At 39.8% G+C, this 14826-nt stretch overlaps 1 protein-coding gene across 1 annotated transcript; it reads left to right on the top strand.

Annotated features, from left to right (window-relative positions):
* Nucleotides 1-810: 810 nt before the first annotated feature.
* On the top strand, nucleotides 811-14718 carry tmprss5 (transmembrane serine protease 5). The gene is made up of 15 exons (XM_047335770.1): nucleotides 811-1003; nucleotides 7600-7616; nucleotides 7705-7983; nucleotides 8796-8934; nucleotides 9290-9370; nucleotides 10308-10421; nucleotides 10789-10924; nucleotides 11145-11258; nucleotides 11365-11408; nucleotides 11575-11737; nucleotides 11890-12074; nucleotides 13110-13208; nucleotides 13330-13472; nucleotides 13618-13770; nucleotides 14537-14718. The coding sequence occupies exons 1-15, from the start codon at nucleotides 811-813 to the stop codon at nucleotides 14543-14545; spliced, it is 1869 nt and encodes a 622-aa protein (XP_047191726.1). The 3' UTR covers nucleotides 14546-14718.
* Nucleotides 14719-14826: the final 108 nt, after the last annotated feature.

Genomic DNA, 14826 nt, shown 5'->3' with positions numbered 1-14826 from the left:
CAGACAGTGGAACCGACGAACACCTCGCAAGAGAAGAAGAATCCCGTTGACGGAGGAACAAAAGCAGCTGATGAAGTAGAGTGATAGAAAAAGAGAACCTCAGATAGGTATTCAATATGTGGAGAAAGTTCCGGGACATGAGAAGCTTCAAAAATAAAAGGCAGTTTGCCTTCTTTCTACTAGTTCAGTAAGGAACACAACCAGCCTACTTATCAATACTACCGGACACCAAGGTTATTTGTTAAAATTGGGATTTTTATGGTTGTTTTCTGCTTTTGACAGTAGCCATGATGCTAACACTGATTAAAGTAAATGCTAGGAACCAGAAAACAAAGCAGGATCTTCAGTGAACATACTGCTTTCTTCTCCTCCTATATTTTATATATATTGTCTTTGCGATAATGGGCAAACAATAATACCGGCAGTAACCACTAGGGGCACGAAGTTGTCTGTTGCCTCTTTGAATTATTCATTATTTATTTCAACTCTTTACCCATTACCTGTAGTTGATTACTCTTAAAGTTTATCCTTTTTTTTCCAATCTATTTCAGTCATTTTTCCGTTGCTTTTACTTATCTGTCTAAACGGCTTATTCATTACTTTACGCCAACTGTTCAGACTTCCCTGCTCGCATGCTAACTAGATTTTTCAAATGAGTAAAGCTTCAATTTTTCCACAGAAATCACAAACGCCCCCAGGGTTCATGTATCCCTCGGGGAATCACTGCTGCACGGTATAGGTCCCAATTCAACCTGAACATTTAACATTTACAGCTCGGCTGTGGCTCTGCCCATCATCTGGACAAAGCCAATGCCGCTGATCCCTCTTAACGGTTTATTGGCTCCTGCCAAAAACATTCACAATCTCAAGCTGTTTACAGAGTTTGTGTGTCATCTGGGCGACTTGCAAACAGCTGGAGTCACTCCAGGCTCCATGGTGACCTCTGATGGCACTCTGCCAGAGCCACAGCTGGCCTCTGTTTTTATCCCAGATGTGGATGGAGGTAAGAGTCAGTATCTCAGGACCGCCTCTGCTCCCTGCACAGCACAGTGAAAGTGAGACGTCATCATTACAAATACCGCCAGCGTTCACTGTTAATTTTTGTTTGACATTACCTTTGGGATTTAAAAGGTTATTGTGCTCCTTTAGTTTTTTTTTTTCTAACCTCTTATTTGCCAATTTCATATAATTTAATCAATTTTTATGATTTATATTGACTCTTTGTGTCTTGTATTTCTCTATCTGTTACTTCGATCATGAACCGGACTATTTATACTGTCCATACCTTTTGTAGATAATGTATTTAAGGTCCAGATGTCCACTTCTTTTTGACAGCGGACGTGACTTCCTCATTTTTCAGTAGACGTGATCTACATGACTTCCTCATTTAGCATGACAAATGGACAATAGAGTTTAATGCTCCATTTACATTCTTTGATTGTTCGTTATAATGTTACATTTCTTGATATAATTTTATTACATTCATTTCATAATCAACATAACAACAATCAGCTTAGCTTTTAATAGCATTTCATATAATTCAATCAACTTTTATGATTTATATTGACTCTGTGTCTTGTATTTCTCTGTGTTACTTCGATCGTGAACCGGACTATTTATACTGTCCATACCTTTTGTAGATAATGTATTTAATGTTGAGATCCAAATTCTTTTTGACAAGTCGCCTCTGAGTATGACATTAATGTTTAAATGTCTATTCTGTTTTCTAGCAGTATGACTTCAACCCCTTAAGCTAGATTCAAGCCTGAAGTGTTTACAGTTTCTCTCTACAAGGATAATGCTCTTTTTTCGCTTTATGCTTCAAAGTTTTTTTTCTGCTCACTCCATTTCATCACAGAACAATTTAAGCTTCATTCTAGGTACAATTAGTGACTCCATTCACACCTTTCCGCTAAAAGAATGTCCACTGAACAACAAACACTGAATGTATGTGTAAATGCTGTTTGAAAAAATAATCTTTAACACTGCTAATGCCCAGAGGGAGATTCTGCAAATTGACCATTCCACTAGTCTTGATCACTCTTGTATTTACAGCAGCAGAACATGAAGCAGTGGGTTTCAACCTCTGGGTTTAGGAACCCCAAGAGTCGTCTGAGGGTATGAAAGATGATAAACATGAAAAAATATATCTAATAATCCCTTAATTTAAATTATACATACTGTTTTTTGGGGGTGAAATATCAAGTCATTTTACTTTTTCATTTCTCTAAAAAAATTTTCAAATTAAACATCCTCATCAATAACAAAACTGGTTTTAAAAAAAACCTAACAATTAGTACATCAAACAGACAGTAAATGAAAGCCTGTTTAATTTCCTTTTAAAATTGTATCTGTAAAATCAATATTAATTCCCCCAAAAATTCATTATCTAATGTCTAATTAACATCATACATTATCTTGGTGGTTGTTTAGTACCGGACCCAAACCCGTCATTATTATTGTTATTGTTATTATTATCATCACTAATAATAACAACATAATTGTATTTTTTAATTATAAGTATCAGTCTGGTAGAGATTAAAGCGCCGGTTGTACAACTGTCCTCTCTCTCTCTCTCTCTCTCTCTCTCTCTCTCTCTCTCTCTCTCTCTCTCTCTCTCTCTCTCTCTCTCTCTCTCTCTCTCTCTCTCTCTCTCTCTCTCTCTCTCTCTCTCTCTCTCTCTCTCTCTCTCTCTCTCTCTCTCTCTCTCTCTCTCTCTCTCTCTCTCTCTCTCTCTCTCTCTCTCTCTCCTACTGTCTCTCCTCCCACCCTCTTTCTGCCCACTTCTCCTCTCTTCCCCATTTCTCTCCTCACCCCAACCGGTCGAGACAGATGACCGGCCACGAGTCCCGTTCTGTCAGAAATTTCTTCCTGTTAAAAGGGAGTTTTTTCCCCTCCACCGTCGCAAAGTGCTTTGCTCATTGTGGGATTTGTTGGGTTTTCCCTTTAATATTGTAATATTGACCTCACTATGTAAAGTGCCTTGAGACAATATATGTTGTGATATGGCGCTATACAAATAAAATTGAATTGAAAATTGAAAAGTAACAGGTTGATTTATTAATTTGTAAATTAATTATTAATTACATCACCATTTATAATTCTTTATTTTTCCCATTTGCTATATTTTTCATTTTTGTCATAAACTGAGGGCTTTTTGGTAGATCCGCTGTCATATGTTGCTGACCAATAGAGTTATAATTAGAGTTTATGGAGGTTGAGTGCCTTGCTCAAGGATATTCAGAGTCAACAGAGGTCGGAAAAAAAACTTGGGAAAGGCTTTTATATTTTTATTATTTTTATTTTAAATAATCGGGCCAACCAGGTCAGAAGCATTTCATTTGACTTTCATCACTTATATTATTTAGCTTTATAAAGCTACACACACACGCACACACACACACACACACACACACACATATATATACATATATATAATGTTGACCCTCTGTGACCTCTCCACCTCCAGTATCAGCACCACACTCAGTGGAGGAGCAGATTGCGTGGGAGCCTGTGTTAATGTCATCTCTGTTTAATTAGAGCAAGCGTGGTGGGCAGCTAAAGCAGACCACATTACCCACCATCTGCTGCAGAGCAGCTCTGCTCTTACCCACCCTCACTATCATTAGCCTCTACAAGACAAGACACAAACACATACATGACAGCTATTTATTCATCCTGCCACTTTCAATACAGACACTACTGCATAGCATTCACTGACTGAGGCCACACTCGCGCTAAGACCCTTCACAAAACTATTGTCCTGTAATTACAATATGCTGCACAACAAAATCTAAATAGTTGTCAAAAACCATTAAAGCCATTAAAATGCTGTTTTTCTCAAATAATTAATCTCCACTTTTCATCAAGCGTGACCCCCCCCCCCCCCCCTCCCGCCCCATACCGGGGCCAAAATACATTCAAAATACTACAAGTGTTTAAAGTCTGTGAACGCCAGTAATTATCATGCATTTTGTATTTTCAAAGTTTTCGACGAATTTCACTATTTTTCACCGAGATGAATCCAGAATTTATTCGAACCTGTGGCAAATCATAAACTGGAGGTATTTAAATTTACCACAAGAGGGCAGTATGCTACCACAGCTGACATGCAGATCAGACAACATCACTGGCTCGAGCACAGACGATTTACTGCTCCACAGAAGACAGCGCTCACTGGCAGCCAGCAGGGCAACACGATTACTGAATCACAGAGAGAACCTGGCAGAGTGTGTGTGTGTGTGTGTGTGTGTGTGTGTGTGTGTGTGTGTGTGTGTCTGTGTGTGCGTGTGCGTGTGTTGAGATACAGATCAGTGGGTTCTGTCTTTACCCTGTGCTGAATCATGACCTGGAAAGCTTTCAGAGGGTTTGTTTTGTATCTTCACCATTCAATTGGGTCATGACCCTGCAAACAAATAGCCCCAACAACTTCGTTCATGCTTTGAGAAAGTTAAAAGTTCTAATTTTAGCACATATATTCACATTATATAAAAAAAGAGTTTACCTTATAGATTAAAATAAGAATTATACGCACAGTTTCATGTTGTAGACATGTCTGCGGATGGAACATATTTGTACAGGCATTTCTTAAATGCTCTCTCAGATGAATGTGGCACAGTTATTGATCCTGACCATGTGACGGCTCTATTTGGGGGTGAACTAACCAAACAGTAGCGGGGTGCTTTTTCCACACTGCTGGCTAAAGTGGAAAAACTCTGTTATCAACATTTCATAAATGCTGGCCTGAAGACATGATGACACATCTCAAACATCAGAATTATTACTACCCAAGGCTGAACCAAGATTTTTTTGCACAAACTGTCCATCTCCAAAATGGAACAAATTGCAAAGAATGTGTAACAATCTTCAGAGGTTCATAATAGTATGAATGTAAACCTGCCCAAGACATTTTAAAGAAAAGCTCCCACAACAAAACAACTACAGGTTATGTTTAACCATGATTAGGGTATTTGCAGATACTCTTGCAGATATAAATATAGGTCTTTATGCTTAGCCAAGCTAACTGGTTGCTATCTTTAGCTTCCTACCTTCTCATCAAACCCTCGGCAAGAAAGAAAAATCATATTGCCCAAATTTCTTATTGATTTCTTTAAATAGATTCAGTTAAAACCAGTCGAGAGGAACACATTTGGACCACGACAGGCAGTGTTCATGAAGGGGCACTGAAGCTCACCTGATGGGTCTGTGGGGGTATGTCAGACAAAAAACATCCACCACTGCAGTTGTGTTTTTGCAGTTTGCCTACCACCTCTGCCGAGAGGTCACCGCCAACGGCATCAGTGGCACAACAGTGATGGCCATGAACATCACAGAATCCGTTTGAAATGCCTTGATGATGTGGACTCTGACAAAGAGCTGTCGAGGCAAACGCTGGCCAGACGTTAAAAAGACGCTTCATCTTCTATAGTTTGGTTAGACCGAGGGAACCGCATCTGATGTTCAAGGTTTGGACACAGAGAGGCACGTGTACTAATGGCGGAGATAAGAGCGGAGCTGATCAAATCTCATGACACCAAAGAGTGAAGGCGCTTCCCCTTCAGAGCAGAGAGAGAGAGAGAGAGAGAGAGATAGATGCAGCTCCAAACTGGGCTGCAGCCAGCCTCTTCACAGTGGAGCCTCAGACACTGGGACATGAATAAATGAATGAGTGTAGTCCGCACTGGGGCGTCTGGGACGAGCAGGCAAGGAGGGATTTACTCATGAATTTAAATTTCTGATCAAAAAGATGAACACGAGCCAAAGTCTCGTCAGTCACTTATTAACATTGAGCATATTTACTTTTATATTGATAGTTTACTGGCCTACATAGTTTTTGTGGTTGTTTGTCATATTAGTTGATATGTATGATAGTCTATAGATTTACTTCAATAAATGGTCAAATACAATAGTCCTGCCATAAAACCTCATAAAGCTTCCACTGTTAAGTTTCAATACACATGATTTTAAAAGACGTGTTGATTGAACTTCGTCATCTTTGTTTGTGTTGTTGTTCTTACCTCCACCAAGGAGATTATGTTTTCACCCGTGTCTTTGTGTTTGTTGGTTTAGCAGGATTAAGCAAGAACTACAAAATCAATTTCCACTAAATTTGGTGGAGGGATGGGGCCTGGGAAGAACCTAGGATGCAGATTAAGGAGCGAAACCAGGATTTTTGTTTGTCCACCCCTACATATATCTGAGAATAAATATTAAAACTTTTAAAATATTAAGTCATCAAAATTGTTTTGGCCATTGTTTTTCAGTCAATTAACTAATCATCAACTAATAATTTCAGCACTAAATATGACAACACAATTAAGCAACACCACAAACCATACAGTGCTGGAAACCTCTCCGTAAAAGTTTTAACAAAGACTGATCATTACAACCTTCATAAAAAGGTAGGATTTATTACAGGTTTTTTTTGTATTATACTACATTAGTTTAAGTCAAACTACAGCAATAAACTAGCAACTGAGGGTAAAATGCTTAAGTTACTTTTATGCATTTTCATCGAGTAGTGAGAACCATATTAACTGTTTGCCTTGTTGTTAGTTTGCCTATTAAATAATGGTGCATAATGTTGAGGAATGACAACATAAAATTATTAGGAAAACTGACTTAAAATACTACTTTTAAATATTTTAGTCAATTGATAATTTAGGACTATAAATTATGGCTGAAAGAGGGCATGTGAGACAAAACATTGTTTGGTTACAAGGAAATATTGCCGAATGAAAATGATATTCATCGTCCATAAATGATGTCTAACAAAGTGAGTCCAGTTAATGGCAGCTCTGTAAATCACCGTTTAATCGGCTGTCTGAGAGACATTTCACCAGAAGAGGGAGACATGAAAACCCTTTTTAAAAGCACAGCAGCTATGTCCTCCTCGCTCTTCTGTTTACCTCTGCAGCAGAAAAATTATCAAACATTATTAACCTCACAACCCCGGTGATATGAATCTCAGGTGTTGAGCCACCGCGCATGCACAATTCACACCACTGCTGCAATGCTCATTACTCTGTGTTTGATTTCCAAATAATTTCATGACACCTGTTAGAAGAGCCAAATAGATCTTGGCCATTTCTCAGATTCGGCCCTGACAGTCAGTCGAGGAGGAATTTTCTTCCTGGCAGTTGTTCCCTTCACCTGGACTCTCGCTAATCCCACACCATACGTGAAAATGCATAATCAACCTTTGTATGAAATGCTCCTGTAGCAACCAGAATCTAATTAGTTATTTCTCTACAGTAAATATTGAATGTGTAATCTCTCTCTGAGCTATTTTCTCACCATTTTCAAATAGCACATCAGCCTCATCTCAGTCGCTAATTATTTTTGCTATCTTTAGATGATTTATTTTTGAATTTCAGTGCCACATTTTCTACTGCACTGAAGACAATATTGCCATAAAAGCAGTCTGACTGCAGAGCTATAAAAAGAGAGAATAGAGGAGAAAGTCATCTGTGAGCCGGCAGACAGAACAGACTTCATTTTGTTCCTGAGTGTTGAGAGACAACAGCTTTGGATTCCAGATGATGGGGATTGACATGATGTGAGACTTTTCAACAATCTGCAATAATGACCTTTTCTCAGAACCTACAAACGGCCAGGTAATAACATGTCTCAGGTGAAAATGGACAATCTTTTGGCAGAGGTAAGAAGTGTTACCTAGCAACCCCCCCAATGTCCTATCAATAGTCAGCTTGGAGGTATCTCTGGAGATGCTCCCCCCCTACAAAGACCTGGTTCAGCTTCCACAGGCCCCATGACCCCCCTGGACAAACAACAGCCTCATTCTCTGCACCACTGCTGACCTCATTGTCTCTTTGTGAAGGGAAAATCCAGAGTTGCATTCTGTTAAATGGCAAATGGTGCATCAACGGCGAGCAGGACGGACCTCTCTACCTCCAGTGCAGGCCTACAGATGAGCACGGACACCGCTGCCTTCTCCGTATGACCGTACGCAAGGAAAAGATGGTGAGAAATGGGACTAAATGTTCACTACACCTTTGCTCCATCTGTCTAATGTAAGCCATATTGACAACACCTTTTCTCACATTGTTGGCTTCACTTGCACCCTCCCAATTTGTGGCAACAGCTGCTGTTTACACATGTAGTACTCGCTTCAGACTTACATCACACTTGTATCTGTCACACATCCTTATGTTTTATTAATTTTTACCATTTGTGTGCATCTTATGGCCGACGCTGTGCACCTTTACTGAATTTCTAAACTGCACCAAACATAACACATGCTAAATTCCAGAGGCCAAAATTACATGTTTCACTACACTCAAGTGCTGCAGCAGTGAAGCGAGCAGATGGTGTGGCATTTATTTGTAATTGTATAATACCGAGTCTGCCGTCACACCTACAGTATGGAGAGCTTCATTTTAATTACAGTAATACTTTCAATATGTTGCTTACAGAAAACAGATGCTCCTCGGAGAGTAAGGCAAACAAAAGCATACACTCCAGAGCGATGAAACCTTTCTGAAAACAGGCGACGTGACATTAAAACTAAAATGCCTGTCAAGGCTTCAGCTTCGACACACACACGCACAAACACACAAACACTTGTACACATACAGCTCCATCCATCTGGACTGGTCAGCTGCAGCTAATATTCAGGATTACAGTGCCGCTAATTAAATCTGACAGACCCTGACAGGTGAAAAGTTGTTGAGGAACAGATGGTCTATAGGTCACATTTGTCGCAAGTAAGCAAACTTGACAAAACTTTATCAAAAGAGAAAAGAGGTCTAACATGCCTGCTGTAATCATTACAGAGTCTTGATGGAGACACATTAACAGTGATTGAGAACCCGACGGCCGTCAGTCATCCTTTACCCGCAGAGAAAGACGCAGGAGTCATAGGGACCAAGCGAGTGCAGGGCTGGTTGAAAGGGATTCATTCTACGACTCACGGTAAGTTTTGGCTGTGCACCACCTAACGGGCATCAAACCTCAGATTACAGCAGCAATTCTGCTTCATTAGTAAAAAACAAAAACAGAGCCATAAAGCATGTAAGCACAAGGAATGAGCCTAAATTAATTCTTTGAATTAAATCTAACGGAATCTGAAATGGAATTTGCAGTCTTATTAAATATGTGAGAGCTTTCCATCTCTTAAGCGTTGTCTATGTATAGAACATAGTTTATTCATTTCTCTCTCTGTCTCTGTGCCAACGTGCTGTATATGTAACAGCTGACATTTAATAATCCTTCTCAGCTCATATCTGGGATCAGAAGTCATTAACTCGGGTCTTAACTGTTGCTTCAGCTCACAGGCTGGTGAGGCTGCTGGCAGCGGTGTGTGCGGTGGGGATCCTTGGAGGCTTAGCTGTAGGTGTCTGGTTTCTAGGTGAGTCACTTTCTCTGAGCTAAATGAGCTTAAGAGAAACTAGGAACTGGAGATTAATGGGCAAATTAAGATCTACTTCAAAGTAGAGCTCGACTGATACTGGATTTGCTGATATACAATATCTACATTTGAACGTTTTATAAATTTGAAATAGGGCTGCAGCAAATTATTTTTCATTACTGGTTAATCTGCCAATTATTCCCTCGGCTGATCAATTACTTATAAATCATAAGAGCTTGTTTTAACTGGAAAAAAGGAAAAAACTAAAATATCTACAATAAACTGTAAGTAAGACAATGAAAAGCAGCCAATTCTCCTGTTTGCAATGTTGGAGCCATCAAATGTTTATTATTTCATCTTGAGAAAGGAATTAATAAATGAATCAACATGAGGCTTTGCACAATATTAGGCCTTTTTTTTTTTTTACCTAAATGCATTATTTTAAGTCCTTTAAATTAGTTTCCCTGTTAATCTGCAATGACTGAATATTGGCTGTATATTGGCCTGGTCTGCTGGTCTGGCCCAACTATGTATGTAGTATCCAAATTTGTTAAAATTGTCAAATCATTCATTATTCTCATTTTTACTCCACTACATGTTTTAACATAATGCTAATTAATTAATTAACCACTAAATCAATAAAACTGATACAACAGCTTTGTTGGTATGGGTTTAAAAATAAAGATCCCGACTGTTTACTCATTGAAGCTGCACTCCTTTGTTTTACATGTTAAAGTCAATCTGTTCTGTAACTCAACTGCTCTGTGTACTAATACTGTTCATATGGTAACAACAAACATCTTCAAGTATCTACAGAAAAGTCCAGTTGCCCTTGATAAAACTTGTCTTGGATATCATACAGTAAACTTTGGAAAAAATGAACAAGTTTTTTGCTGCCGGTTAAACTACGAACTATCGATATCTTTACTACATGTAGTCAAACTCCTGCTGAGGCCTTCCTCCTCCCAAAGTCCAGTGGGACTTGGGGACACAAAGGAGACGTCTTTCTGCAATGTGACAGAGGATATTTCCATCTCGGACCCCAGGAAAGGTCTGTGTTCCTTCCTCTGTTTGGTGATATTTGGTGTCAAGCATTTAGTTCATTGTTTTATGAATTAACAAGCACGGCAGGAATGTTTGGTTGCTTAGCTAATTGTTATACGAGTCATCATGCTGGATCATAGTTCATCTCTGAAGTGATTTTTAGTTGAACAGTAACAAAATTAACATTCACAAGCTGCATCCCTTTGTTCACGCTTGAGAGATGCCCATTGACTGACACTAAAACATTACACGTAATGATGTGTTTGTATTGACTACATTAGCATGTCTTTCCCTAGTCATTTCTCACTTAAAAAAGAGGCTCGTTCATTACTGTTGGCTTGTCTCTAGAGGGATTTTCAATCAATCAGGTTCAGTGTTTTACAGAATCAGCCCGGAGAACTCCCTCCTGGAGATCCAGCTGGGGAAGCTGCCCACCTGGCTGCCAGTGTGTTACGAGAGGTGGAACTCTTCGCTGGGAACGCTGGTCTGCAGACAGCTGGGTTATCTGAGGTTTGCACTCCTGATAGGATCACACACCACCTCAGCCCCGACTGAGACTGGAGCGCCCATTCACTAACGTATAGCTTTATCTTGCCCTGCTTTGTCAAGGCTGAAGGCTCAGCTTATTGATGATCTGCTAATACCTAATTTGCCATCTTACTTCACACCGTATGAATCTGAATTATCTTAATACTCACTCCCAACCATTTTGCATATGTTCTCTTACCAGACTGACCAAGCATAAAGGAGTGAATCTAACTGATATTGGGCCAAACTATACAGATGGCTTTATACAAATTACCTCAGAGCACAAGAGCAGTCTGGAGAATATGTGGCAATTCAGGTAAGGCAATTTGTCTGTGGACATCACCTCATAACGATGCAGAGAAAATTGCAGCTACTAACACATTAATTATGCATCATTAGTTACCCAATTTATCTTCATTTAGGGGGAACTGTGTCACAGGGAAGGTTATCGCTTTGCGATGTTTTGGTGAGCAAATTAAACTTAACTTTTTTGTTTGACTTTGCACCTACCACAAAGCCCTGCAGTTCTTACCTCAGTAAAATTAACAGTGGCGGGGAGTGATTGCTGCCACCTGCTTCGGCACCTTCTGACCAATCCAATTTGACTTTTTGATGAATTAATCTCTCTGTAGAGTGTGGGACACGAGCAAAGTTGCCCAGGATCATTGGGGGAGTCGAGGCGACGCTGGGCAGGTGGCCGTGGCAGGTCAGCCTCTACTACAGCAACCGTCACACCTGTGGAGGCTCCATTATCACCAGTCAGTGGGTAGTAACAGCTGCCCATTGTGTGCACAAGTAAGAAAGCAGACCTTACCAGCACTAAAGGTCAGAGGGTACAGCGTCTATGAAAGGGAATAATCAGTCATTACCACCTGCACCACACTGGATATATGACAATTCTCTCTTATCGGCATCTGCCTCCTCTCCTCTATTTTCTCAAATGTCAGCTACAGGCTGCCTCAGGTTTCCAGCTGGGTGGTCTACGCCGGCATTGTCACACGCAGCTCGGCCAAAATGGCACAGCACAAAGGATATGCTGTGGAGAAGATCATCCACCACAAGAACTACAACCACAGGAGTCACGACAGTGATATAGCCCTGATGAAACTGAGAACTCCGCTGAATTTCTCAGGTTAGATTGAGAATCTCCTCACAAACTTTGCACAGAACATGCTGAGATTGCTGCTCCCCAAAAAGGACACTAGTAGTGAAAAGTATCTCCTTGGTTCAACAGGTAACATTTCACCTCCCTTTTTATAAGAGGTAACAGATACTGCAATTGCCAGATGTGTAGGGTTTACTAATTCCTGTGACCACAATGAACAATATGAAAAGGATAAAAGGACTACAAACCCCTATTTGCATCTTCAACATATTATAGAACCAGTTCTTTATACAAATGTAAATGTAGGTATACAATCTCATCAATGTTTAAAGATTCCCTGCAGACATGTTTTAGTAACTATTTAAGTAATATTTTGTGTCTAATGTGTTTTTTTGCACAAAAAAAGTCAAATTACCTTATAATCACCTTCGAATTACACCAATGTCTCCCTCAATGGGAAATCCAGAATCTTAAAATGTGCCAATATTTTATCTTCCAAAATTTAACAACTGAACACAAGTTGTTTCCATCTTAAAGTGCACTCTGAAGGTTTCCCATTTCCACATTTCACTTCTGAAAGTCACATACTGGAACATAATTGGCTTCCATGTCATGAATCAATCTTGTTTGTCCACGTCTTCAACTTAGAATTCAGGTGAGCTCATAGAAAATTCCCTCTTCCCCAGGTAAATGTGAAAGCTGTCTTCTGGTGTCAAACTCTGCACATACATCATTCTGCACAGTGAAGCTCAAATGTCCAAGGGAGGAGGCCATAAGCAAACACATTTCTGAGTGAAAGGGGACTTAAGGGCCCAAGTTAAAAATGACTTGTGAACCCGAACGTATTCAGAGAACAAAGTAAACTTGAGGGAGCCCAGTGCAAGACCACACCGCAACAGGAGAAAAACAGAGCATGTGTTTCTCTGATATAGCGTTACTGAGAAGAAAAGCCTGGACGAAAAAATATAAATAAATGGTATCATTTATTCCAAGTTATCATATTCCAACCTGTTAGAATTACGATATAAAAAGGCTAAATGTTTTAACCCCCCCCCCCCCCAGATACAATCAGGCCGGTCTGCTTGCCTCAGTATGACTATGATCTTCCTGGAGGTACACAGTGCTGGATCTCTGGATGGGGATACACACAGCCTGATGGTGGTAAGATGCTACTGCAGCACTCTAAAACTAATTTACAACTGCACATCCAACGCATATGATGACAGTGCACGCCAAGTGTATTGATGGATCAGCCTTAAATGTGACTTTTTTTCTCTCTCAGTTCACTCACCTGACACCCTAAAGGAGGCACCAGTTCCCGTTATAAGCACAAAGAAGTGTAACAGCTCCTGCATGTACAATGGAGAGATCACGTCACGGATGCTTTGTGCCGGATACACGGAGGGGAAAGTGGATGCATGTCAGGTCAGATGTATGTTTTGAACACAACCTTGCAGAGGTGTTTAAAAGAGTCCTCCTCTTCTTTCCCCTGATATGCTAACAATGAAACTCTGGCATATTGATAGCTGGGACAGTCTATCATGGACAGTGTCTGTGTTTACGTTACCAGGGGGACAGTGGAGGCCCTCTGGTTTGCCAGGATGAAAGTGTGTGGAGGCTGGTAGGGGTCGTCAGCTGGGGGACAGGATGTGCTGAGCCCAACCATCCAGGGGTTTACACCAAAGTGGCCAAATTCCTGGGCTGGATCTACGACATGATTGAGGTAAACTGACTTCAGTAATTCCGTGGTTGAATAATTCAACAGGTATTATATAAGTATACAGTACAAAAATGTGTTTACTCCACAAGATTACAGAGGAAAATACTGTTCTATATTTGTTATGGTTTAATTTGTTTTGTAATGACTCATTAAGTTTCGAAAATTGCACAAAACAAAAATGCGTTTTGTCCAACCAACAGTCTAAATCCCAAGGTGTCCAATCAGAGAAACAAACGCAGGAAACCTTCTCGTTAAAAAGGGCCTGATCCAGGAAAAGTTTGACATACTGGCACGAAAAATAACAGAAATGATGATTAATCGATTATGAAAAAAGTTCTAATCAATGAAGCTCTAGGCTAGAGCACCCGATAGTTTTATAAAATAAATCCAATTAGCTTCACACTGACCAACATTAAAATGCTGCTTACACAGTAAGTGATGCCTCAACACTGTGTACTTCTTGAGTTCTTTTAATTCGGATGCTACATTTTGCTGATAAAGCTTCTTTCTAACTGCGTAAACAACTTTTTGAATGTAAGATTTTTCTTAAGCAGCATTATCACATTCTCCTCTAACACAAATAAGATGATACGACAATACGGCTGACACCACTGCAGCAATATCAGAGCTCTATAATTTCACAAAGTCATTATCAAGCTTCTACCATCATCAGCTGGAAAATTGAATGTTTGAAACTGCACAATGGAATATAATTACAGTTCTACACTAACATTATTATCAATTTTAGCATGACTGTTTCTCTTTGCAGAAATACTGAGGAGCGCCCATGAAGCAACAACAAGCAGAGAATGCAACTGATGTTACCGTTTGGAAAATCACAGTTAATATTTTTACTCAAACTGTCCGTTATATGATGTACACATAAAGACAGAGTGGAGACATCAATATACATTTTTACGTTATATTTTTCATGTATTGAATAAAAACTATTCCTCCTACATAACTGTGCAGTGTGATTATTGATTGTTGAGCTGCAGTCGGCTGCAGTTCTCCATGTCGCCGCTAGGTGACGTCCACAGAAAAATGTTCTGTGGACGT

Source organism: Scophthalmus maximus, chromosome 11, assembly GCF_022379125.1.
Source record: "Scophthalmus maximus strain ysfricsl-2021 chromosome 11, ASM2237912v1, whole genome shotgun sequence".
Classification (NCBI taxonomy): Eukaryota; Metazoa; Chordata; class Actinopteri; order Pleuronectiformes; family Scophthalmidae; genus Scophthalmus; species Scophthalmus maximus.
This window is presented reverse-complemented; position numbering and strand designations above follow the sequence as displayed.

Bases quoted from the DNA above. Each gene is read 5' to 3' on its own strand.
- tmprss5 (XM_047335770.1), top strand. From the start codon at position 811: ATGCCGCTGATCCCTCTTAACGGTTTATTGGCTCCTGCCAAAAACATT. The intron at 10,925-11,144 runs GTTTGCACTCCT...TTCTCTTACCAG, and splicing joins AGACAGCTGGGTTATCTGAG to ACTGACCAAGCATAAAGGAG. The intron at 12,075-13,109 runs GTTAGATTGAGA...CCCCCCCCCCAG, and splicing joins AACTCCGCTGAATTTCTCAG to ATACAATCAGGCCGGTCTGC.